Source organism: Asparagus officinalis, chromosome 8, assembly GCF_001876935.1.
Source record: "Asparagus officinalis chromosome 8, Aspof.V1, whole genome shotgun sequence".
In the NCBI taxonomy this organism is placed as follows: Eukaryota; Viridiplantae; Streptophyta; class Magnoliopsida; order Asparagales; family Asparagaceae; genus Asparagus; species Asparagus officinalis.
The window spans coordinates 15148739-15176110 of record NC_033801.1 but is presented as its reverse complement, the minus strand read 5'-3'; the positions used below and the strand labels follow the sequence as shown (position 1 = coordinate 15176110).

The 27372-nt window shown below is 35.8% G+C and overlaps 2 protein-coding genes across 5 annotated transcripts in view; one reads left to right on the top strand and one right to left on the bottom strand.

The window, feature by feature from the left end:
• Positions 548 to 2053, top strand: LOC109820912. The gene is made up of 3 exons (XM_020387107.1): positions 548 to 1153; positions 1341 to 1481; positions 2033 to 2053. Exons 1-3 carry the CDS (start codon positions 614 to 616, stop codon positions 2051 to 2053), a joined length of 702 nt encoding a protein of 233 aa, XP_020242696.1. The 5' UTR covers positions 548 to 613.
• LOC109823032 (DExH-box ATP-dependent RNA helicase DExH15 chloroplastic) overlaps positions 6228 to 27372 on the bottom strand; it is a 29174-nt gene continuing 8029 nt past the window's right edge. Inside the window, exons 3-17 of one of the 4 annotated variants that reach the window (XM_020389351.1) lie at positions 26722 to 26835; positions 25227 to 25335; positions 25018 to 25104; positions 21716 to 21834; positions 20032 to 20206; positions 19246 to 19845; positions 18876 to 19154; positions 11636 to 11842; positions 10961 to 11284; positions 10422 to 10658; positions 8607 to 8827; positions 7885 to 7984; positions 7667 to 7813; positions 6706 to 6870; positions 6228 to 6615 (exon numbers count right to left, since the gene is read on the bottom strand). In XM_020389351.1, the coding sequence (XP_020244940.1) occupies positions 6772 to 6870; positions 7667 to 7813; positions 7885 to 7984; positions 8607 to 8827; positions 10422 to 10658; positions 10961 to 11284; positions 11636 to 11842; positions 18876 to 19154; positions 19246 to 19845; positions 20032 to 20206; positions 21716 to 21834; positions 25018 to 25104; positions 25227 to 25335; positions 26722 to 26835 (2818 nt within the window). In that variant the 3' untranslated portion in view covers positions 6228 to 6615; positions 6706 to 6771. Of the gene's footprint in view, positions 6616 to 6705; positions 6871 to 7666; positions 7814 to 7884; positions 7985 to 8606; positions 8828 to 10421; positions 10659 to 10960; positions 11285 to 11635; positions 11843 to 18875; positions 19155 to 19245; positions 19846 to 20031; positions 20207 to 21715; positions 21835 to 25017; positions 25105 to 25226; positions 25336 to 26721; positions 26836 to 27372 lie in introns of those variants that run through there. The other 3 variants (XM_020389352.1, XM_020389353.1, XM_020389354.1) reach the window with 3 other exon arrangements.

Genomic DNA, 27372 nt, shown 5'->3' with positions numbered 1-27372 from the left:
TTCCAAATCGCGTATTTAACCCAATGTTTTTTCAGAGCTTTCTCCGTGGTTATCATTATTAATATCTTTAGCATCTTCCTGTTGCCTGGGTCTTGATCTTTTGAGGTACTTCTCCATAATTGATGATACTATTAAACGAAAAAAATCGTCATTTATATAATCACTACGACATGCATTTATATAGCATTTTATTTAGTTTTTTTTATCAAATGCATATAGTTACTTTGAATCACAAACAAAATTACAAAATTAAAAAGTTGATTTCTTACCTTTACAATAAAATTGGATGATGATTCAAACTAAATTGTAAATAGAAATTAAGCCCTTTGGATTTCACATCATAATCCCCCCTTTACAATAAAATTGGATGATGATTCAAACTAAACTGCAAATAGAAAGCCCTTTGGATTTCACATCATAATCCCTCCCCGCATCTTCTTTTTCTCTTTCTTTCTTAAATTATTGTCTTCTTCTACATTTTAGAACGTGACTTTTTTTCATTTTCTTTGATTTGTAGAATAAGGCTGTGTTTGGTTTGAGAGAAATGGAGAGAAAAGAAAGTAAAGTGTGAGAGAAAGTAGGATTCTGGTGTTTGGATGGAAAGAAAACAAAAATGAAAAAGAAAATGAATTTCACTGCAGAAAAATGGGTTTATATTTTTTCATTCCCCCTTTCTCTCCGCTGGCCTAGTGAAAACGAGGGAGAGCGACGGAAATTTCGCCCGACGCTGACCCCGATCTCTCCCGACGCTGACCCCCGATCTCTCCTCCAGATTCTCGTCGCCTTGCTCGTCGCCTCCAGAGATCCTCGTCTCATTGCTCATCGCCTCCAGAGATCCTCGTCTCTCTCTCAATCAAACCCTAGTTCGACACCGTCTCAAGCTCTCGTCAGCTTAAGACCTCGTCTCTCTCGCGATCGCCTCCGCAGCCCACAAGATTCCGACTTTAGGCCCGCCTCTAAGCGGCCCTACCACCTCGTGCACACCTCGAGGTCCCTCTCATCCTCATCCGCTTCTCTCCGGCGATCTCTTTACGTTTCGGGCCTCAAGTTCGCCGATTACGAGGACTATGTCATCAAACGAAACTTCTCCGAGCTCCATCGGTCGGCGAAAGAGGCGTGGGACCTTGGCCTCAAGGTCTTAAAGGTGGAGCTGGTAAAAAACTGATTATATTCTGGTAAAAAACTGATTATATTCTGGTTACATTCTATTAGATTATGAACTGACTGAAGACTAATCTTTTTATGGTTAATTGAACAATCGAAACGAAAATAACTGAAGTTAGATGAACAATTAATGAATCATTTGTTAATTGTTTGGTTCACTCTGCAACTACTTACAGGAAATCAACAATTCATCTCTCTCAGCAGCAACTGCTAATGAAGTCGGTTACAATGAGAAGGACGAAGAGGCTTGCCCCCCTCACGTGATGCTGACAGGAGGCGAATTCACCGCAGAGGGAAAGTGTTTTCGTCAAAAGTTGGTTCTGTTGTCGAATTCATTATATCTTCGGTCGATTACAATAAATTCAAAGAAAACAGCCTTTTTATAAGACTCTTTTACACAACAAAAAGAAAATTACAACTCTTGAGAAAATAAACGCAGGATCGTTGTTTGGATCACTGCTTTCGTGGGATCTTTGCCTGTGCCGGGAGCGCTTTGACTCGTGGACCACCAAATCACAGATTCTGATTGAACCGTGAGGGGTTTATGATTCTGACTTCGTTTATCGAAGTGAGAAATTGAAACGATATCTTATCGATGTAAGATAGTCGTTCTTCTTGAAATCAAGTCAAAGCCTGATTATCAAGGATTGGCCGTAAGATCAGCACCTCTGCTCTCTCTCTGCTCTGGATTGCTCTGGATTGCTCTGAAGTACTCACAATGATCAGCCCCCTGGAAAAATGGCCTTAGGAGGGTATTTATAACCTCCAAGAACAGTTGGCAGAAAACAGGTTCGCGAGACAGCTTTTGCTGTCTCGACGGGCGAGACAGTGTTTGCTGTCTCGGCCCGCGAGACAAAGATTAATGAAGGATAAACCCAATTGGTCTTAGAGCATTTTCTTCTTGTCCTTAACATTTATCTTCTTGGTAAGTAGTCAAAGCTGAATTTTATATATCAAATTGTCTTTACAGTTGATGGGCAAGTAAAGTGCGAGAAGTGGATCCGTGATGATGATAACCATTCAGAGGAATCTAAAACGACTTGGTGGTTGAACAAATTAATTGGAAAAACAAAGAATGTGTCTTTCGATTGGCCATATCCATTTGTGGAAGACAAATTGTTTGTTCTCACACTATATGCTGGTTTAGAAGGTTATCATGTCCATGTGGATGGGAGGCATATAACTTCTTTCCCTTATCGCACTGTGAGTATTTTATGGCGTTCAACGCTGGCATATTCGATACTTGTGGTTTTTATTCTGCTATGTAACATCTAGTTACAGTTTGCTGGATTATTTGCTTCAGCTAGGGTTAAAAGTTGAAAGTAGTTGATCAATTTGCTGGATTAGATTGAAGTTTTAGAGTAGTTGATTGACTTCTTATTCTATTGTTCTTCTTTTCCAATTGCACTGGTGTGCAGATTCATAGAATCCATGCAAAGTACATAATGAAGTGTGATGATGATACATTTGTTAGAGTTGATCTGATAATGAAAGAAGTGAAGAAAGTTCCCGGTCATGCAAGCTTATATATAGGAAATATAAACTACTACCACAAGCCCTTGCGTATTGGGAAATGGGCCGTGCCATATGAGGTATTTAGTTTTTGTTTAATTTTTTGTTTAATAGTTCATTTGAATTTCATCATTGTATTCAAATTATTGTTCTCTACCTTTTGTTTTACATCTGAAAAACTAGAATGTTATGCACAACTGATAAATGAAGATGACAGGGATCAAATTCTAGGTCCTGTTTCATGTCTGAATTTTATTTGCGTGTCACACATTACATAGACAATTATTGGGGCATGTCAGATAAAAATGCTCTCACAAAAATTTTCTTCTATGGTTAGAACATATATCAATACACAATTTTTTGTTGAACCTCTTTAATAGGATCTTTTTGTTCTGGTTGCCCTTGATCATCATACATTCAAAGAACGACTTTGTCATTGATGATGCTTGTCTCTGTTTTATTTTGTCGCATATTACCCAAAGGCAAGTCAGCTACAAATAACATAGGTTCTAACCAACTAGTTTTCAATAGCATGGATTTCTTCTGCTTTCATTTTTGTATTGTTGTTGCCACCCATATTTTGCTCATCTTTTGGTCTTTAAGAGTTGGTGCCTTGGCGCAGAACTTGATAATTCCAAGCATTTTTAGTGGAATGCACATATTTGTGATGCTGTCTATATATTTTCAAGCATGCATACGACTCTTGGGGATAGGCTTAGATTTTATATGTAGTTGTGAAGACAAACTTGATTTAAATGAATCATTCAAAGAGCTAAAAATTGTGCTAAGTGTTGCAGACAAGGCTGGCTCTTGACAATTTTAAGAATTATTAAACATGGTTTACATTTGCTTCCAAAAAATTGAAAACTGCTGTATATTTTCTCCCATCCTGCCAAAGGACGTTAAGTTCTGATTCTGTGGAACTTTGATTGTAATTTCTCTGTATTTGTTTTATCAATTTGAATATAGGTTTATGGAAGCCTACATGATGCAAAATCCGCTTAATGCTAATTAAGTAAATATATACCCTTAATAATGTATGGCTTCTTATGCCTATTACCCTATGTATAAGCTAAATGTGCAAGATGAATTGGTGCTTCATAAAAAGCCATTCTCATTCACTGGTTGTAGTTCATATATGTAGATATAAAGCAGTTCCTTTGGACAAATTCTTGTTTTCATTTTATAGCTTTGATATGTAATCATGCATTCAGTTTCGTTTGACTGAACGGTTTCTCATTCCAGGAATGGCCGGATGGGCTCACTAAAGTCAAAATCCAAGGATGTGAGATTGATGTCTTGATTGTAATAGACTTTGTTGGTTAGGATCTTCTATATGAAATTGATTGTAATAGACTTTGTTGGTTAAGATTTTCTATATGAAATTGATTGTAATAGAATTTGTGACTAGAAATGGATTATAGTTTATATTAGGAATATCATGACATTTACTTTAGATTTGTTTTGGTTCTTTCATTGATATTTCTTTCTGTAAATATTATGTGAGAAATATTGTTTTTTAATTAGTGGAATTGTGATTGTGCTTTTGCTTGTTAATATTTACAAACTCGAAGTTGATGGCCACTCAAGTTTTTGTGTTAGGAAATTGCCAATTTTTCTTGAGTTAAGATTGTGTAAACATGTATAATAACTTGTAATTTTTTTGAAAATATGATAGAATTATAATTTAATTTAATTATTTTTTATAAATTATTTAAAATCTAAATCTAAATCCAAAAAGTATGAATTAAAATTATGTTGTGATAATTTTCTTCCTCTTTTCTTAGAAAGGTAACCAAACAAGAGAAAATGACTTTCTTATGAATTTTCTTCTAACTTTCCTTACAATATTCTTTCTAACCAAACAATAAAAAGAATATCATTTTCTTTTCTTTTTCTTTTCCTTTCTTTTTACTTTCTCTTTCTTTTTCTTTTCTCTCCCTTTCTCTCAAACCAAACATAGTCGATCGGGGACCGATCGGGGGAAAGAGAAAGGGGGAGAAAGAAGGAATCTTTTTTTACTTTTAGGTGTTTGGTTCATTATATCTTTGGGAAAATTTACAAAATAGATCATTTTTATGAAATATATAGTGAAATAGACCACTTTGAAAAATAATTAGCAAAATAGACCTCTTTTGACAAAAAGAGGTCGATTTTGAAAAACAAGACTCAGAAAACATACAGGACTACTAGTCCCGTATGTTTAAAGCCAACTAATTACGGATTAGTGACTCAGAAAACATACGGGACTAGTAGTCCCGTATGTTTTCTGAGTAAAAAATTTTACTAATCCGTAATTAAAACATATGGGACTACTAGTCCCGTATGTTTTCTGAACTGTTTTGCAAAATAGATCTCTTTTTTGCCAAAAAGATGTCTATTTTGCTAATTATTTAGCAAAACGATCCATTTTGCTAAATAATTAGCAAAAATGGTCTATTTTGCAATTTTTCCCTATATCTTTTGGTGGTTTCAAGGGGGGAAAACACGTCACATATGGAGCCTCATTTTTCATCATTTTAGCCAATTTACCCTCAAAATAATACGTGACACCACCCTCAATGAACTGCCTTCGCCCCTTGCTTTTGGGCCAAGCCTATTTAGTTCTTGAGGGAGTGAGGTCTTGACAGCCGATATTATCAGTGCATGAGTTTATTACAAAACTGAAGATGATGACGTCTAAAGATCGATAACGGTAGTAATTAGTTAGAATCGGTGGCCGTGAGACTCCTCATATGTGGTCTTGTATAAAAATCCTGTTTAGCTCATTGCTGGTATTATCTTTTATAGATGATAAAACATTGGCATATCATTTCTTGATTTCAATTAATAGTTATTTGTGAAATGACATAACTTGAAGACAATGGGCATGCACGTGCCGCCTGGGGGAGAGTTGGAAGAGAGAGACAAAGGAAAAAGAAGAAGAGGATGCTGATATGCATTTTCCTTTTCTTTTCTTCTCTTTTCTTTTTTTGGTGGGTTTATTTGGAGTTGGAGAGAGGAGGAGATGGAGGATAATAGATAGGGAGAGATAGGTATTTTGCTAATTTGCCAGCCATGGTTAGACTTAACCTAACTGTAGTTGAGGTTTTGAATGGAAATGGTAACATAGGGACTAATATCAACATACTAATGCAATTTAATGGACTAATATTAAAATATGAAGATTTGAAGGACTAACGTCAAAAGAGTGATGATTCAAGGGACCAATATCTAAAAACCCATTCTTTTTAAAAATCTGTTATAAATTCATGGTCAATGAAATTTGAACATGCACCGTCACAACTCCGAAACTCCAAAACAACTCCGAAACTCCAAAATTGTGGTAGGCATTGATGGTTATAATTTCTTAATTAACACATGTTATAATCCACAGATAAGCAGTTGAAAAAGCATTACAAATGAATGAAATCATACCCACAAGAAATTTGACGCTAAAATAAAAAGAGAATCGGATTCTGAAAAATTCTTCAATATTGATTTCTACAGATCTCCCACTCATTTATATCATATGGAGCTTTTGACTGCCAAGAATTTAACGAGCGACATAATTAATCAAGAGGAAATCAACAAAGACCAAACAAGCTCGGGATCAAATTACATTACCAATACCAATGAAATAGACAAGTCGCGGTCCAACAGTGCATCTCAAATCTCTCGCTCTCTGAATATATATACAATTACAGCATTTGAGTTATTTGCATATTAGGCCATCCCAACTTGTAATAACAGAATATCTCCCACCTGCGACTGAAAGGCAATCAGCACCGCTCTCATGAATGCATCATCATCATCATCATCCATAATCATCAACTTCAATATCCTGATGGGGATTAATTTCCTCCTTGCCCTCATTGCCCATGTTCCAGCCAGAGAATTTAAACATAAAAAATCTCGCCTTCCATAACATGCAGCATAAAGGCCAAAGTTGGTTGGCACCTGTCAGTAATGAACGTAAATCATTATACAACAAGATGTAATATACATGCAAATAATAACACAGCATACAAATGTTACAAATGGACGTACCATGTAAATAGTTACAGTCTTCACAATGTTTACATAAGGCTTGCACTGAGGTACGAGTACATGAGTTCATCCAGCAAGCTCACTTAAGGGCACACGGTCCATGACTGCAGATGCTTGGGATGCCCGACTCTGGAGCAGCGGGTCAATATCGGGCAATTTTGGAATCTGTACACAAAATCATACGCCACATATAGACCTTTATAATTCTAGTGTAAAATGCTGAATAAATCATGTAATGGTACACAATGATAAAAACTAGAAAAAAACATATCATATGTAGGCCCCAGTGATAAATTAGAGGCTCCGACACACATCATATGCCAATATATGTCCCAAACCAACTTGTAAACTCCAAAAAGGGAAAAAAAATAAGGACTATATTATGCTCTGCTTTCTTATAGACCATTTTACTAAAATCACATTCTTTATACATGAATAGCAACATTTGTATGAATGAAATGAACATACTTTCAGATGCAGTATAGTGTCAGTGTCATCATGACTGAATTTCAAAAAATTGTCGTTAACTTGTGTCCTTATCAAAGAGAACCATGCTTTAATCGTTGGAAACAAGTAAAGCACATCTTTGGTTTAGTTTCTTTGTCTATTAGTGACCTAAAATAAAAGCAGGTTGTAGTTAATGAGATTCAGCTCCCAAATGCATTAGCCTGTATAATAACTAGTGAAACCTAAACCTAGATGATGCTACTGTGTCAACATAATTGACTTCTCTCTGAATTGATGTGAGAAATAAAATTTGTCTTTGTTAGAGGAGATATGATCATTTATGTGATGACAAAATGAACACAGTATTTGTTTGGTCACCATGTGCCTTCCAGTTAGACCAGTTCATTTCTGAAATTCACAACAATTAAGGTTCCAACCAAACTTGTAAAATGTTGTGGACCAAATGTGTAAATGAATGACAAGAGAAAAACAAGACATATGAACTTATGCATACCTGAGATAAAAGATCAATTGTACGGCGTAGAAGTCGAGCCAGATCCCCCTCATCCATTGCACAGTCCATCATTATTTCTCTCCAAGTTAAGCCTGAAGCCCAAGCTTCAACCATTCCGCAAAACTGGCTGTCTAATCCACATGATATCTGTAAAGTCTGAAATTACTGGGCAGGACAAGTAATAGCAAGAAAGACAACCCTTTTTGATCTTCACTAACCTTTATCCCATATTTATCTTGAATCTCCATAAGGGAGCTCCTTTGTTCTTCTAAGTGGCTGATGACATCAGTGACAATGGATGATGGTTCATATATGTAGCTATAAATGTGAAACAAGATGTCAAAGCACAAAATTAAAATTGAATAACATGATTTTTTTGCTTAATAAAATTAAGCTAAGTTTTTATTTTCATAATACATCTCGTAGCAGTGTATTACTAGCTCAACTATTTACAAATATAATATACGGACGTTTAAAGTTCCTTAGCATATGGAAATTAAAATTATAACACATGGTCGTAGGGGTTTCACTTCTTTCTCATTCTTCAAGTAATTCACACTTTTACAATCATAGGGGTTTCACTTTTGCTAATGTCCTTAGCATGTGCCAAGTTCCTGGTTTCTTGATTGCAAACCTCATGACACTGTTCTAGGCAATTCTCAACATTTAACCTTTAATTTTCATGATTGAAAACATTCTATATGCTTGTCCAAAATTCCGTAAGATTCTACAGAAAGGGGAAAAAAGCTCCATGATCCACAGCCCTAGGTCAGGAATTTCAAAAACTGGTCCCCTGAGCATATGCTTGTTAATGTGAAACAAATTCATGGAAGAACAAAAAAGCCGAAAGTTATGTTGACATGATATAAAAAACCAACATGCCAACAAAAGTTTCAACAAAACAAATAATATGAAATCAAATCAATTTTGCAACACTAACCTGTTATTTCTCCAAGGTCGAATTTTAATTCCTTCAGAAACCAAACTTCCACAAACTGCAGCAAGTTGTGCTGGCTTCAGTTCAGTCAAAATCTTATTTCTAAGAACCATAGCAAGCCAGAGTTCATTTTCTCCTCGGATTGCTGCTGCTGTTTCCCCCAAGGGAAACATAACATGGTTGTTAATATCCAGTGCTCTGGTTTCTTCTATCACTTTGCTTATCTGGCAAATAAAATAGCAAAAGTATTAGAATGTATCCCGTGCGTGCATGTGTGTGTAGGTGTGGGCGGATGAATAGGCGTGTGAGCGTGGAGGTGAATAGCGTGCATGGGAGAGTTTAGTTTGTATAAGTGTGTGTGTGTGTGTGTGTGCGCGTGCATGCGTGCTTGTGTGCGCGTGAGTGTGGTACTGTGGTTGAAGAGCATGGTTGTTGGTTGTCTTCCTCTGAGAAAGAATATTACTGCTGGTAGCGTTACAATCCACTAACCAGTCATTTAAAAATAGACGGTCATTCTTTCTTATTATCCGCTCCTCTTATACCATCTATAGTAGAAGATACAGAATTAGTTGACTTCTAGCCATCCATAGGGCATGCATTTTGTATAGTCAGAAAGTTGCTTGTTTTGAGACCAAGGTATCTGTGAGAAGTTCTCTAAAAGTTAATTTTAAAGATGGTTACTTTACGATGTGTAGAATAAGAGGCATGATTATCCTATTATGTTTGTTTGACAAGAAATTATCATGTTATGCCTAGACTATGAATAACCAATACATGCAAAGAAATACCATGTATCCGAAGTCTAGGATGCACTGGCAGCAAAAATAGAGTTGTAGTCATGTCTCACATGTACCTGAACTGCCATGAAAGAGTACGTGTTGCCACAGAAAATGATGCAGATGCGTCTAACTAACATACAAGAAAATCCATCTACAAAACAGGATAGATGTGAATGAAAGGTGTTTCGATGAGGATTTACTCTAGAAGGTTCTTTCAAATCTCAAGCACAAGGTTCTGATCCCAACTAAAAATAACCCAGTGGAAGGTGGTGGGGGATGTTGATGGGCGAATTAGATGCTATAAACTTAAAAAAATTCTAGTGCAATGCAGCAGAAATCTCGACTTTCACAAATACAAAGACTCCATGGGATTCATGGGAACAAGACCTGGGTACATCCAGTAAACCTTATATGTGCAAAGCGCTTCAACATAAAACATTATATCAGCAAACCACTTCAATTTTTGGTACAACATAAAATTTACATTATGGTAATTGACAAAGCTAACAATGCATAAGCTTGTACAACCATATTTCGAAAAAAGTATTGGCACATGGTTTAAATCTCCCTCTCATAGCTCAAAATATATTTTAGTTCCGCTATTGAAATACATTATATTCGAAATACAGCATTATTACCATATCATTTTGTTAAAGACAACCCTTAATATGAAAAAAGAAATAATAAGAATGTACATATGCAATCTGCATTGAACAGATTAAAGAACCAAAATGTGTTAGAAAGAGTTCAATAATTCAAGGACTCAATTGCAAACCACCTGAAGCATGTCAATATCCTGTCAAATAGATGTTCCATACACCAATACATTCCTAATTAGGTCTTTCCACTACATAGTACAAAATACATCGTGAAATTTACTTTACAAGTCTACATCATACCACAATGTCTATTTAGCATAATAATCCTGGCCTGTAAAAATAATGAGAAGAGTATTGCATAGATAACCCTAACATCAAACAGATATGATGATATAACAAGACATTGTCTAAGCAAACGTAACCAAAATGCATTGCCATACCTGTAAAAATTCCTTCCAACCAGAGGGCTCAATTTGCTCGATTCGTCTGACTAAACGATTTGATCTAGCCTTAAGGCGCTCAATCTTTTCTTTATTAAAGTTCGTCATATCCAGAACCTTTTTAAATTCTTTAAACCCTTTAGTAGTTGCTACTTTCTTTTTCAGACGTGAAACCTTTCTTCTCTGCCCCTTGTAACATTGTACAGCATCTTCATATTCTTCAGACCAATGTTTCACCTGGCCAAAAACGACCTGGTTCTTAAGTAAGAAACAAAGAACTTACAATTCCAACATATATCCCTTAGAATTATTTTCGGAAAACCATGACCATCAATAACCTTTAGATCTTGTAAATCTTAAGAAATAGAAACATACTGTTCCTCAACCTCAACCCAAAAAAAAAAACCCGGAAAAGAAGAAGAAGAAGAAGGAGAAGGAGGAGGAGAAGAAGAAGAAGAAAGACACTATGTGAGTCAATCTTTAGGTGTTATGGTTATCATCTTAACATCTTAAGAAAAGAAAGAGTATTAATTACAAACCTCTTCTTCTTCCCAGAGGTTGCTCAATACTGGCACATTCAGACTCCATGACCATGTCTCCAAGGACCCTTCCATGGACCATAGAGGCCCAAATTCTGAATCTGCAAGCTTTTCCCATTGCAATTCTTCCTTCATGAGGAGTTTTATCAAAGACTCACGAGGCAGTAGATTACCATCAGCAGAAACTACATTGGGAAAGCCTGTTTTGTATACTACTTTTACCCATTTTTCTGTGAAGAGATACCAAGAATTGTCTGAACCTAAAGCGACATAGTAAGATAGACTGCAATCATTATTGTCTTCGTCTCCAATATAAGCACCAGTCTGCACGTTAGAATCAGAAGGATCTAAGATGACTTGTAAAGATCAAAATATGATGAATGGTAACACCTTTAAACTGAAAGGAGAGAGAAACTACTAGGAGACAACAATATTCAGGCACAATAAACAGTCAAGCCCAAAAAAATGATAATATTAGTAAGCATTTTAAAAGAATGATGATATGAAAGCTCCTATTATCCAAAGATGCATTTCGGATAGAAATGACTTAGGAATCTTATTAAGGGTAAAGTAGGGCAGCTAAACAGATTGCAGTCACAAATGTGTTTTCAGATTTCTAGCACTCTACACCATGAAAACATACTGATAAAGTCAGACTACCTAATGAACGCTCACCAGACTCATGATTTTCTTGGCATCAAAAGAGTTAACATTTCCGATATAAACAGCAGGAACAGTATGCTGAACAGCTTCATTATCTTTATATTGCAAACACATGAAAGGAAGTTGGCCTTTTCCGAAATCTTCTAATAATGACTTCCATGCACCCATTCTCCTAAGTTCCATCTGTCGTCTGAGTTCAGTACGCAGTCGTTTCTCTGCCTGCGAAAATGATGAAAGAAACAAAAATCAGGTCAGCCGGTAAGACTGCAGTAAAAATCATGGAAGTGAATATACACTTGCAACCATTCCTATTGATGTCATCAACAAATATACATCTTAATTACATTGGCCATAACCAGCAAAAATCAGTTCATACAGCAACACATAAAAGACTTGTTGATGGAAAGAAAATATTTATTCCTGAAACAGGCTAGTGATCTTTGGTGAGGACATCACACAATGATATAGAAGAATATGCCAATGATTCTACTGCACCAAGATTGCATTATTTTGGGCTTCTGACCCATATAATATTTAGAAATTTCCGACATTCTGCCACAGTTCAACATGATATCAGAGCATGACAACCCTTGGCTGATATTCCTGAAGTGTAAACTACTACAGTGCTTTGTGGCTCACCACACTTATCAATTTACACAATATGTGCAATCCCAATCACATAACTCCACCCTATCACAATCAGTAAATGACCATTGTCAATCCCTAATGTCTACTGAGATCATTGTAGGGACAAACCCAAGGCCCAATAGAGCAGAAGTAATAAAATGAACACACAGATTTACGTAAAAAAAACCCTAAATAAATTTGGGATAAAAACCACGGTTAAGGATAGAAGAATCCACTATGAAGAAAAACTTTGGAGTTATAATCTCTCTTTACAAGAAGAAACTCTCTATTTTTCTCTCACTCTTCTATATGTGGAGTAGTTGTTTCTGGGATAGATATTTCTCAAGAGTTTTAAGCCTATTTATAGCAGCTGGGAAAATACTATTCACAAATTTTTAATATTTTTTCTTTCGGTGCGGGTTCTTTCAGTGCAATTAATTTGGGGGCCCGCCACTTTTTTGTTTTTTCCATAATTGCAGCTATCATCAATTGTGGCTGATAATCTTCCACTTGAATATTTGATTGAGTATCAATCATATCTTCACACCATTCTTTCTATCTTATCATCTTCATATTGCTCACGTCTTGGATAGACCACAAGAGATTCGACACTAAATAAATTTGTCAGTATTGATTGCTTTTATCAAAAAATCTGCTAGATTATCTTTGGTATGAATTTTTTGCATACCCACTGTTCCGTCTTCCACTTTCTCACGAATGAAGTGGTACTGAACTCGGATATGTTTTGTCTTTGAATGAAAAGCTGGATTTCATGCTAAATGTAAAGCATTCTGGCTGTCACAAAATAGAGAAATATTCTTTTGTTCATGTCGGAGTTCCTCTAGTATCATTCTCAACCATATTGTCTCTTTACTAGCTTGTGTAGCTGTTACATATTCAGCTTCTGTTGTTGATGTAGCTATAACTGGCTGCAATTTTGAAACCCAACTTATAGCTCCACCAGCAAGTGCAAACACATAGTCTACGGTGGATTTGCTATTATCACGATCACCTGCATAATCAGAATTAACATATCCATTGACAATAAAATCTGATCCCCCATAACAACATTTAAAGTTTCCTTAATGAATCTTAGGACCCTCTTTACAACATTCCAATGCTTTTTACTAGGATTCGTCATATATCGACTAATCACTCCCACTGCCTGTGTAATGTCTGGTCTTGTACAAATCATAATGAACATTAAACTTCTCATTGCTGATGCATACGATACTCGAGACATATCCATCCTCTCTTCTTCACTACTAGGACTCATAGTGAAGGATAACTTGAAATTAACAGGAAGTGAGGTAGAAATTGACTTATAATTTTGCATATTAAAACACCACAATATTTTCTTTAAATAATTTTTCTGAGAAAACCAAATCTTCCTATTAATTCTGTCTCGGTAAATTTACATCCCTAGAATCTTGTTTGCAGATCCTAGATCCTTCATTAGGAATTCCTTAGCCAATCGTGTCTTTAATTCTTTGATACATCTTCGTTGGGGTCTGCAACTGTTAATATTATATGATCACACAGTCAATTAACCCCACCCTCTTACGAATTTCTACCTGTGCAGATTTTACTGATACCCAACTCAAGAACCAGACATAAAGTCAGGGAAGAAAGCGGCATGTTAAATGATGACACAACAACTAACATGTCGTTAACATACATAATAAAATAACAAAGTTATTTTCACCAAACCTCTTAAAATATGCAAAGGGTCTGTATTAAGTCCGTTGTATCCAAGGCTTATGATGAATGAATCAAATCTCTTATACCAACACCTCGGTGTCTGCTTTAGACCATATAAAGATTTGTTCAACCTGCAAACTAAGTTCTCTTTTCCTCTTTCTTCAAAACCTTCTGGTTAGAGCATGTAAATTTCTTCTTCAAGGTCTCCAAAAAGAAACGTTGTTTAACATCTAGCTGCTCTAGACGTAAGTCAAATATAACGCTCATAAGTATTCGGACTGATGTAAGTGAAACTACAAGAAAAAATATTTTATTAAAATCAATACCTTCTTTCTGAACATATCCTTTTACCACTAATTTAGCATGATATTGCTCCACTTGATCATCGTCATTTCGCTTGATCTTATAGACTCATTTATTTTCAATAGTCTTTTTTCCTTGCGGTAGTGATACAAGTACCCAAGTCTTATTCTTATGGAGAGCTTCAATTACATCCTGCATTGCTATCATCCACAAAGATGCATCTGTGTTATTTATAGATTCATGAAAAGATGGCTATCCATCCTCTATTAGAAGACAATATGCAATATTACTCTCTGTAATATATTCTGAGTATCAAGTCGGTGGTCTTCTCTCACGAGTTGACCTTCGAACTTCTGGAGCCTCGGACTCGACTGGTTCTTATACATCATTTTCTAGTGTTGTTTTAGAAGAATTTGAATCATTTTTTACCTAAACAGCTACAGTCTTTGAGTTCTTTCTTGAACTATTTTCTTTTTCTTTACTTTGTAGTTGGTTCTATACAAAGATAACATCTTTACTGACAATAACCTTACGGACAGTGGGATCCCACAAGCGATACATTTTTACTCCGTCAGCATACCCTAAGAATATATATTTTTTGAATTTTAAATCTAGCTTTGTAATTTCTTGGGCATTGTACATTACGTACACTGGACTTCCGAATATATGGAGGTTGGAATAATCAACTAGCTTGTCGGTCCACATCTTCATCAGCATCTTTAACTGTATTACGGTTGATAAAAATCGATTCACTACGCGGTTTTTACTGCTTCTGCCTAAAAGATTTTATCCAGATTTGTAGTTACCAACATTGCTCTTATTCTTTCCAACAAAGTTCTGCTCATCTGCTCCGCTACTCTATTTTGTTGAGTGTATGCAGTACTGAATTATCTTTTGATGCATTCTTGCTTGCAGAATGCAGGAAATTCACCGTTTGTGTATTCTCCTTCATTATCTGACCTCAAACACTTTGATCTTCTTTTCAGATTCAAGCTCGACTCACGTTCTGTAAGCTTTAAAGACTGAGAACACATATGCCTTCTTCTTGATAGGGTACACCCAACATCTCCTAAAATAATCATCAATAAATAACATAGTACTTTACTACTCCTATGGATGTAACTGGTGCTTGCTATACATCAGAATAAATCAATTCCAGAATAATCTTGCTTCTAGAACTCGATGTGTTAAACTTCAGCAAATGCTGCTTACTTGTAACACAATGCCCGCAGAAGGGAAGAACTACCGATTTTAGCCTAGAAAGCAGCTTTTGATCAAAGAGAATCTTCAAGTCTCGTTTTGACATGTAGGCTAGTTTACGATGCCACATCATGATTTGTTCTTCTCCATAGCTAGTTAATGTCACACATGAATCAGTTCCGACAGGGTTTCTCCCTTGAGCATATATAGATTTACAGGTATTTTTTCTCATTTTATCATAATAAACGTCCCTCTAATAATTTTTATGATTCCATTTTCTATATGGGTCTTGCATCCTAGCTCATCCAATTGTTCTAAAGACAACAAATTCTTCTTCAAGTTTTTCACGTGTCGTACATCTTGAATGGTGCATATTGTACTATCAAACATTTTAATTTTGACAATACCAATACCAAAAATTTTTAAGGTATGACCATTGCCCATAAATACAGATCCTCCTGAGATGGGTTCATATTTGTGGAACCATTCTTTCTGAGATGAGATAGGTTCATATTTGTGGAACCATTCTCTCTGAGAGGTCATGTGCCAAGAAGCTACTGAATCTATAAGCCAGATATCAACGAACTTATTTCTGCCTTCATCAATAGTGGTTGCTCTATTGTATAGAATTTTACCATCATCTGATGTGCTGACAACGTATCCTTGAGATGTTAATGGCTTTGAAGATTTTTTATCATCATTTTTCTTATTGTGTCAACACTCCGATTTCACGTACCCCTTTTGCCACAATTGTAGCATTTGGTATTCTTCTTAGTTTTTGATTTTGATCTACCATGGATATGACTTCCACTAAAGCCACGTTCCGTTGATCTTCCTCTCGTCACCGATAAGACCTCCGCTTGTTGCGAACTTGCTTGCCTGTCTTGTTCTTGTGTCGGTTTTCTTCCTCCAGAACAACGGCTGTAACGTTATCAAAGACTAGATTATCCGTAATAACGTTGTTTGTTAGGTTGATGATGAGCTGATCATACGAGTCAGGTAGACTCTGAAGTAGAAGTTTTGCACGTTCATTCACACCGATTGTATGCCTCAACATTATGAGTTGGGAGAACGGTGTATTTAGGATGTTGATGTGATCAGTTATCGATGTAGATTTCACAATCCTTAGAGTGTAAAGTCTTCTTTTTAAGAAGATTTTGTTGTGCAAGGATTTGACTTCATATAGCTTTGTTAGAGTATCCTAGATCTCATTTGCTGTCTTCTTCTCTTCTATGCTTGATAACACCCCGTCTGTTAATGCTAGATGAAGATTTGTAATAGTATTTTCGTCCATCTCGTTCCACTTCTTATCATCTATGATGTCGTCCGGTCTTGCACCGATGACCGCTAGATAATTATCTTTTCTTAAGTTAACCTTTATCTTTAACTTTCACAATGAGAAATTATTCTTGTTGAATTTCTTAATCTCGAACTTTATCGTTATTGCTTCTACTATGAACAGTAACTTCTACTATTTCACATGAACAATAACCATACTCATGAATGGTAACCGTACTTGTGAATAATACTGTACTCGTGAATAGTACCGTACTCGTGAATAGTATTGTACTCGTGAATAGTGCCCAATGCCTTCAAAAGGTAAATGATAATCTAATTTATTTTTTGATGTAGAAGATCCACTTTTAGTGACAGCCACAGAGCATAAGATAAGCAGATACACACCCTGATACCACTTGTAGGGACAAACCCAGAGCCCAATAGAACAGGATCCTAGCGAATAGTAGAACAGAAGTAATAAAATAAACATACAGATTTACGTAAAAAACCCCCTAAATAAATTTAGGTTAAAAACCACGGGTAAGGATAGAAGAATCCACTATGAAGAAAAACTTTGGAGTTACAATCTCTTTACAATGAGAAACTCTCTATTTTTCTCACTCTTCTATATGTGGAGTTATTGTTTCTGGGATGGATTTTTTCTGAATAATTTTAGGCCTATTTATAGCAGTCGGGAAAACAATATTAACAAATTTTTAATAATTTTTTTCTTTTTGGTGCGGCTTCTTTCGGTGCAATTAATTTGGGGGCCCGTCACATTTTTAATAAATTTTTTTGCCTTGGATACAATTGCATCTGTCAGCAATTGCGGGTGACAATCATCGCTATTGCTATGAGTTACATTCCTTTGTCAACCATAGGTGTTCCTCGTCTAACTGTTTCCTTCCTCCTAATGTTCCTTTAACCATGAATATTAATCATTGAACTGTTTTGACCTCCTCTTGTTTGAACTCTCTTCACCTCCTCTTGTGATGACAAGAAACATGTAATGCAATTTTTCCATCACACATATATTATAACCAAGGAACCCACATCTTGTTCATCATTCAATCCAACCCAGAACATAAACACATAAAAACATATGGTGATCTCCGCTCTTATTCCTGAGATTACAGCCATCACTGTGGTGGAATACCTTCCCATTCGGAGAGGGCATGGGGTTGGGATTTCTTTTTTTGGTTACGGTGTTTGTATATGCGTGTGGGGCTGGGGTTGTAGGGGCGTGGGCGAGACTCAGGAGAGAGCATATTGGCGTGTTGCAATGTCTCCGTATCCTACTTTCTGAAGAGTTTCTATGTCTCATGTCATATGTCCACATGCATGCTACTTGGGCTCCTATGGTGTAAGAGAGGAGCCACTGTTGTAGTCTGCAGTGGTAGTATTCAGTTTTCAACGCCTAAGTTCTTTATTTATTTTTTTAATGATACAGCACCAAGAGGTTGCAGAAGGCCGTTGCCTTGACATAATCTCAAGTCCAAACAGGACTAGAGAAAGTTGTAGAGAAAAGAATCCTGCCTTATACCTAGACCAATATAACTGAAAGTTCAAGGGTGTTGATTCAATGCATAGACGACATCCAGCCTTCTGAAGAGTAAACATTGGTTATTGCTCAAACTTTAGGAATAGATAAGATCTAAAAATTCAATAAACGGCTGACTCTTCTTCACACAATTAAGATGTGCACAAGAAGTAAATTTTTTCCAGAATGACCTTGAGGTGATTGCTTTAACCTAAAAGCATCTAACTTGCAGTTTCAGTTAACTTCGGACACCAACAACTTAGCATCCATATCCATTATATAGAATATTTGAACGACAGATGTACTACAAGGATAATTGGTCTCAAAGACATTATGCTGGCTGATGGAAGTAGCAGACTTTCAAAGAATTCCATACAAATGCATGAATCAAGTAAGAGAGGAAAATTGAAAGTTATAAAAAAAAGAAAGCGAAAAATATATAGACTTATAAAGTAGGTGTCATATGAACCATGTAGGATAATTTTAATCAATATAAACAATGGTGAATAAAGGGAACAGTGTAGACCATCCGTTGACAGAGAAGTAACCAGAAGGGTGAAAATACCAAACTGAACTAACAGAAAAGGCAGCAAAAAGACTTACCCTTAATTCTTCCTGGAGGTTAGAAATTTCATCATATTCTGCCTCTGATAACTGCTCCCGGCATTTCCTATCCACAGCATCTTCACCAACTTCCAAAGAAAGTAATCCAATTTCATGTTGTATCTTAGTAAGCTCCTCCTTAGCAGCAACCATAACATTGCTTCCAACATAATTTCCAAAGCTTTGCTCCACTAGTTTTCGAGCTTCTTCCAGTGTTCTTCCTGAATGCAGAGCATTCACTTCATCCTGTTCCTTCAATTTACGAGTGATTTTTGCACCCTATGGAACATTTAAAGTGTAACACACGTAATTCATCAGTTAACCATGTCCTTGTAGTACTACAAAAAGAACTAATAGAAATAATACAGACCGCGAGAAGATTTAAGACCATCCCATAAGAAGCAGTAAATTGAGAAACAAGAGGCTCGAGACCAGAAAACAGGAGCTCACAACACCCTTCAGCTCCTTCGAAGGGAGTCTGAAGAAGAACAACATGACCAGCTTCATCAATACCTCTCCGCCCAGCACGCCCTGCCATTTGGTGTAGCTCATTTGAGCTCAGAAATGCACGTCCTGCATCAACCCTTTTGCTAAGAGATGCAATAACGGAAGTCCTAGCAGGCATATTAATCCCAGCAGCTAGTGTTTCAGTAGCAAAAACAACCTTAACAAGACCTAGCTGAAATAGTTCTTCAACAAATGATTTCCAAAGAGGTAAACATCCAGCATGATGTGCAGCGATGCCATTCAAAAGTCCTTTTACAGCAACTTCCCTGACAGCATCAGGATACTGCATTCTGAATTTTCTTAGCCGCAGTTCAACTTCACCCGCTTCACACTCATCTAAAAGTTTGCTATCTTCAACATACTGCACGGCAGCATCACATCCTCTTCGACTAAAAATAAACCAAATGGCTGGAAGCATATTCTTAGCGTTCAGATGTCGTAAGGTATCTCGTATCTGAGGAACCTGAGGTAAGGGATGAAAAGCATTTAAATATAACAAGATAATTACCATAGGAAATGGAAACTTTCACATTGGTATACTGATCATAAGCATGATGAACTTTTGGTGAGTACCTATAAACTAGGACATCAAGAAAGACCAAAATAACTAAAAACACAGCAAATTTAATCTGGATTCTGGACATCATACTTGGGAACGGCGTAGAGAGTTTATTTCACCCTTTGACAACGAGGCCTGCCGTGAAATACTAGAAGCCTTATTGATGCCATAATCAGGTTTTCCTGTTCTGTATTTCCGTTTATTACTTTCACTGTATGCTTCTGGTCTTGACGTAGAAGATTGCATATAATTGAGTGACAGCTTCCTGTAAAGATTACATTGCAAGAACCATTGAAACTTCCCTAAGTGATTGAGAAACACTGGAAATCAAGAATTTGCAATAAAATTAAAACAGTGTTAACTTTGAACAGAGTGAATTTTGCATGATATTTCAATATTCAGGCATGTGTATGCCTGATCAGTCATATCATTAAGGTGAGACTTTCCAGACAACACAAGCACATAGATAGGTCTCATAATAAAAAGAACACAAAGCAGATGAAGTAATGTTGCACTTTATAGATTACTATCGGTGTACATGAATAGAGGAGCAGCCAGATATTTGTTCATTCTTTCTAATGGCTATAGATATCATTGTTGATGTTGTGGGCGTGTGAACTCAATATCAATATATGACAAAAGAGAATCCAGATTCAGATTGGATACGGATGCTAACCTTATACTGTTAAGTAAGACAATTGACAGACAAGGAAAGTAAGCACAAATTTCAAATTTAGCCTTTTCATATATTAACATGAAAAAACATATAGAAGTTAATATGTAAGTCATGACGTTGCAGTAACATTATTTCACTTATATGCATGTTTACTCAATAAATATGTCTGCACATTTTGGACCATCCTTAGTCATATTCATCTCTAAATATATTGCCAAAGCTCTCTCCTGTCCATGGCTGATGTTATACTACTCGCATGGCTGTCTATTTCACAGATTTACAATTTAAATTATTTAGGACTTCTTTCAGAGGTCTCCAAACAAGAAGACTTATGTTATTACTATAACTCGTCCCCATAAAACTCAAAAAAAAAAAAAATTTAGGACTTGTTCCAGAGGTCTCCAAATAAATTATCTTTAATTATATTTCAACGAAATTATTACTATAACTCGTCCCATAAAACTCAAAAAAAATTCGAATTCCACATGAATTACATGTGCAAAAGATCCAGTATCTTAAACTAATCGGTATCACATATCTAACGAGCATCATATGTTTATATTTGTCAATACACATATGAAAGTGGATTATAAATGATACTGAAGAACTTCAAGTCTTAGATGGTAGCTCAAGACAACTAGTTAGGTTTATAGTGCCTTGGACATCTCACATGCACAATCTACTTGTAATCAGTAGTTCCATGGCTTGGCATCAAATTTTTTGTATCTTGCAGTATTTAGCAAATTATAATAAAATATCATGAATGCCTCTTACAGAGAAGAATCTAGGTATTATTTACTTGTAGTGAACCCAAGGATCCCAAGAAAATCATATAAATAAGTAAAAGAACAAAGAAAATAACAAACTCTCAGTGCGCAAGTTGCTCAAAAGAAAATAATGGGAGGACAGGTTCATGCATATACATGAAACTGACTAAAAAACATTTTTTATTGACTTTAAATCAGCAGATAGAAAGTCAGAAGTTAAATTCACAGCCTTTCATAAGAAATAATTTAGAGAGAATTTAAACAGAAAATTAATCTTTTCAATACAATGATACCCAAGAATAGTATAGTACATAAAAGAAGAGTGAAATACCTATTCATCTTCTTTCCTTTCTCATCAAGAAGTCGGACCATAGAATTCTTCATCGAGAAATGCCAAGTTAGCGGAACAGGTCGCTTATTGGAAGTAACCAACTCTGTTTTACCATGAATCTTTTTTTTCAAAAAAGAAGAACTTAAGTAAGAAGAATGACGTATGTTTGTTGAAACAAGCTAAAAAGAAGATACAATGAACAAAACAGGTTACATAAAGGTCAAGCTAAAAATACATGCAAAGACAATCAATATAAAATTGAAGACTATAAGAGGAACAATATCCAGGAAGGCAGACTATGAGCTTGTCAAATTCTTTGTTTCTAGTTCACGCCAATCCCACTAGGAGGCCAATCTTAGTGTTCACGCCGATCCACACTCGGATAAACTAAGATAGAGTCTGTATAACATGAAATTACCATTTTTACTTTTCATAGATAATAGATTTAAAAATTAAAAAATATATACCTAACTTTCATTCAATAAATATCAGCTATATAACTGCTATACCAAATCAGAGGTTTTTCTTTAAATATGTTGAAACAAAACCCTGAAAGAAAATTTTTTGTATGATTAATAATCATGAAATTAACAGCAACTGTGCCTTTTCAGCAAACAAAGATTTTTCAATTTTACTAAATTAAAATGGTGCAGAATGGTGCCTTTCTTATCTTTTCCTAGCTAACTCATATGTAGTAAAGAGAAAAAATTAACCAAATTGCTTATGTTACTAGAAGAAATTAAGTTTAGTAAGATTCTCCTATAACTGAAAGGGGACTGGTTAGCAGAGCGATGAAAAGAAAGATTCATGTAAGTGACAAAATTGTTATGTAACGATAAGGAATCAAGGAATAAAAGAAGTCTTTTTTTTATTACTGGAGGCACATATCGACTAGATAAATGGAAAACATCATAAACTTTGGTTTAGAATTTAATTAATAAATCATAGAAAATAGAGAATAACAAAATATAGAGAACCTGACAAAGTCATTAGGATGATTAATCCTAATTGTTTCCGATGACCTCTGATAGTCGAATAAAGGTGTGATTCCAAACGTGCGACTCTTGCAGAGACCAACAAGGCAATGTTTACTCAGAAGAAGACGCATCGGACAGACGAGCGCGTTATACCTGAGAACCCATGTGAGCAGCCGATAGGTTACTCCGACGGCAACGTCGATGAGTATTGTACAATCAATGTTAGGACCATGCCCCTTAAGAACACTTATTATACAATACCATCATGCATTCATTTTGTTATTTTTGTATCAATATATTATGTATCGTGTGATAGGTTTGTCATTGGATAATGATCTGTCAACAGTTGACATTATAACAGTAGAACTGAATCAGTGGGAAGAGAGTAAAGAAAGCCAGAGGAGATCAACACTAAATTCTAAGTTTTATTGCTTGGGACATGTTTCCTTGTGCTTTGTTCTCAATGGAAGTGTAGTTCCTTATTCAGAAGAAGAAAATCACTTGGATAAACCAAAAACAGCAATAAGTAACCCACAGGTTGACAACTGAACTAACAAATTTACCATATTACCTTTCCTATCCAACCAGCCAGCTCGTCCGGATTTGCAACTGTTGCTGAAAGACATAGAAGCTGCACTTCCTTTGGACAGTATATAACCTGAGTACATGCATGTAATTAGCCACTTAAAAGGAAAAAGTTCACAGTAAAGAATTAGGCAAGAAAAAATAACTGACAGCAGAAAACTAACATCAAAATGGAGCAAAGGTCAGGGTACATACTATCTCTTCCCAAACAGTGCCTCGAGATATATCACTCAGATAGTGTACTTCATCCAGAACAATGACATCAACATGAAACAATTTACTCCCAGAAGATGACATTCCAACACTGTATGAGTACAACTAAACAATCACCTCTATTTGAATTGTCTGTATGTGTGTGTTTCTGTGGTTCAATGAGAGCGAGCATGAAATGGAGAGAAGAATTCATAAGATACACAGCATGAGTGAGAGGATACAAGATGCATGTACTTCAATATTTCTATATAAAAGCTACAGTAAGTGATTCGTGAAGTTAGACAAGAACTGCATAAATGATGATCGCATTTGGGCATTAATTTACATAAAAATGGATCTGAAACTTTAGAAGAAAGCACAATTATATATGTAAAGATGAATGTAAAAAATAAAAATTTAGGCACACATACCATGTAACTTTGCTTCAAACACAGCATATGGTGAACATCAATTTTCTCATATTGTATGCTTTTTAAGATAAATTATAGAGTTGACATGAGGAATACTTCTGATCTTTCCACACGAGTATCACATATACGAGCAACCCTATACGCTTTCACAGAACAATCAATATCCAAAATAGGAGTATGTCTTCCTGAAACTCCGCCGAGTGCGGTAAGGCTCTTGATATCCTTACCTGATAATTTATTGGAAAGGATGTAGTCTGTGCTGAGAATGAACTTAACATCATAGCTAAACCTTCTATTCGAACTCTCATGGGCAGATTTTTTTTCTATATAAATGTCAGCTTGCACACTAATGTCACTTTCTACCTAAACTCTCCCATGTGCCACATGCTCCCTTGAATATTCCATCAAGGGAGGTTGATTTCCATCCATTTCCCGATCTAATTCATCATAATGCATTTATCTTGCCAGCAAACGCCTATAGGCATCGTAATGGCTGAGATTCTAACAAATCAGAGTTTTTTGTTTTTTAAAACCATTCTTGCACAAGAACGAAGATAATTGGTTCTGAAGATTGTGTGAAACTCAAATAGGGTTACTCTAGGATCATCAAAGTAAGAAACAATGGGAAAGCAACAAAAGAAATAAGTTGAAGACTACGTTACTTCACCAAAAAGAATATTTATATCAACTAGTGAAACACAGCCAATCCACACACCTTTCCCTTTTAGGTAACTGGTTTAATGCTTCATTTCAATTGTACAATCAATGTTAGGACCATGCCCCTTAAGAACACTTATTATACAATACCATCATGCATTCATTTTGTTATTTTTGTATCAATATATTATGTATCGTGTGATAGGTTTGTCATTGGATAATGATCTGTCAACAGTTGACATTATAACAGTAGAACTGAATCAGTGGGAAGAGAGTAAAGAAAGCCAGAGGAGATCAACACTAAATTCTAAGTTTTATTGCTTGGGACATGTTTCCTTGTGCTTTGTTCTCAATGGAAGTGTAGTTCCTTATTCAGAAGAAGAAAATCACTTGGATAAACCAAAAACAGCAATAAGTAACCCACAGGTTGACAACTGAACTAACAAATTTACCATATTACCTTTCCTATCCAACCAGCCAGCTCGTCCGGATTTGCAACTGTTGCTGAAAGACATAGAAGCTGCACTTCCTTTGGACAGTATATAACCTGAGTACATGCATGTAATTAGCCACTTAAAAGGAAAAAGTTCACAGTAAAGAATTAGGCAAGAAAAAATAACTGACAGCAGAAAACTAACATCAAAATGGAGCAAAGGTCAGGGTACATACTATCTCTTCCCAAACAGTGCCTCGAGATATATCACTCAGATAGTGTACTTCATCCAGAACAATGACATCAACATGAAACAATTTACTCCCAGAAGATGACATTCCAACACTGTATGAGTACAACTAAACAATCACCTCTATTTGAATTGTCTGTATGTGTGTGTTTCTGTGGTTCAATGAGAGCGAGCATGAAATGGAGAGAAGAATTCATAAGATACACAGCATGAGTGAGAGGATACAAGATGCATGTACTTCAATATTTCTATATAAAAGCTACAGTAAGTGATTCGTGAAGTTAGACAAGAACTGCATAAATGATGATCGCATTTGGGCATTAATTTACATAAAAATGGATCTGAAACTTTAGAAGAAAGCACAATTATATATGTAAAGATGAATGTAAAAAATAAAAATTTAGGCACACATACCATGTAACTTTGCTTCAAACACAGCATATGGTGAACATCAATTTTCTCATATTGTATGCTTTTTAAGATAAATTATAGAGTTGACATGAGGAATACTTCTGATCTTTCCACACGAGTATCACATATACGAGCAACCCTATACGCTTTCACAGAACAATCAATATCCAAAATAGGAGTATGTCTTCCTGAAACTCCGCCGAGTGCGGTAAGGCTCTTGATATCCTTACCTGATAATTTATTGGAAAGGATGTAGTCTGTGCTGAGAATGAACTTAACATCATAGCTAAACCTTCTATTCGAACTCTCATGGGCAGATTTTTTTTCTATATAAATGTCAGCTTGCACACTAATGTCACTTTCTACCTAAACTCTCCCATGTGCCACATGCTCCCTTGAATATTCCATCAAGGGAGGTTGATTTCCATCCATTTCCCGATCTAATTCATCATAATGCATTTATCTTGCCAGCAAACGCCTATAGGCATCGTAATGGCTGAGATTCTAACAAATCAGAGTTTTTTGTTTTTTAAAACCATTCTTGCACAAGAACGAAGATAATTGGTTCTGAAGATTGTGTGAAACTCAAATAGGGTTACTCTATAAGAGGTCTGCTACAAGCCAATGCTAGTTCCGCTTCACAATCATATCCACATTGTCCCAAGCTTAATCTGATTTCACGTACTATCATCCAATAAACTTCTCTACGGATCTTAGAGAAATATCAGATATCTAAATAAGGATTTGATACATACATAGTTTGAGAACCAGATGAATGTTCATATATCTATCCAACTAGTAGGAACGATACCAGGATTGATGCAGAATTCAGGGAAATATGTCATGATGGAAATTATGTGTGTTATATACGCAAATTGGCAAAAACACATGTGATCTAGAGAGATCTGAATAGTAGTTAACTACACCACAGTCCACAACTTTGTCACAACAATGTTCATGAGGTGCAAAGAAGTTTCGCTTCATATACAGAAAAAAAACTCTTTGTATTGTATAGAAGATACTAAAATCGGAGCATAATTTTGAAAATAATATCATTCTCAAGTAACTACCTCTGATATAACATGTTCCGCAAGATCTCAGTCGTCATGATTAGTATCTGAGCATCTTTGTTGATTGAGGAATCTCCAGTTAAAAGCCCGACATTATTTTCACCAAATGATAACCTGAATAATTATGCAGGCAGTCAAAAAGCATGGTTTGTTAGTGCATGGTAGTAGCAGAAAAAAATAAAAGTGAAGATGCATTCTACAGATAAGTGACTAGATTCTCACCATGCAAGTCAACTATATTCTCACATTACTGTAAGATTAAACCAGTATGATACTGTCACCTTTTCTATCTGATCGTTAAATAATTGATGTAACACTAACATCCATATACATGTGCATCTGCACTCACAATAAGGAGACATACTTGTTCTCAGTACGCAATAAGTTAGTTGTCACTCGCAACCTATATGGTCGTCCAAGATACACAATGATCAACTGATCTTCTTGATTGAACCTAAGAAAATTTATAGATGGAAAGAATTGTATTACGGTACTAAAAAAAACTATCATAAAAGCCTAAGCGACTCCCTGAATCCCAGTTAAGCAAAAAAAAAGTAGCTGGCTAAGCTGCGTGGTTTTAAGCTGGGGTATAGACCTAGGAAAGAGGGCATAGTAGAATATAGGGTTAATTGCAAATAGACCCCCTTAAGT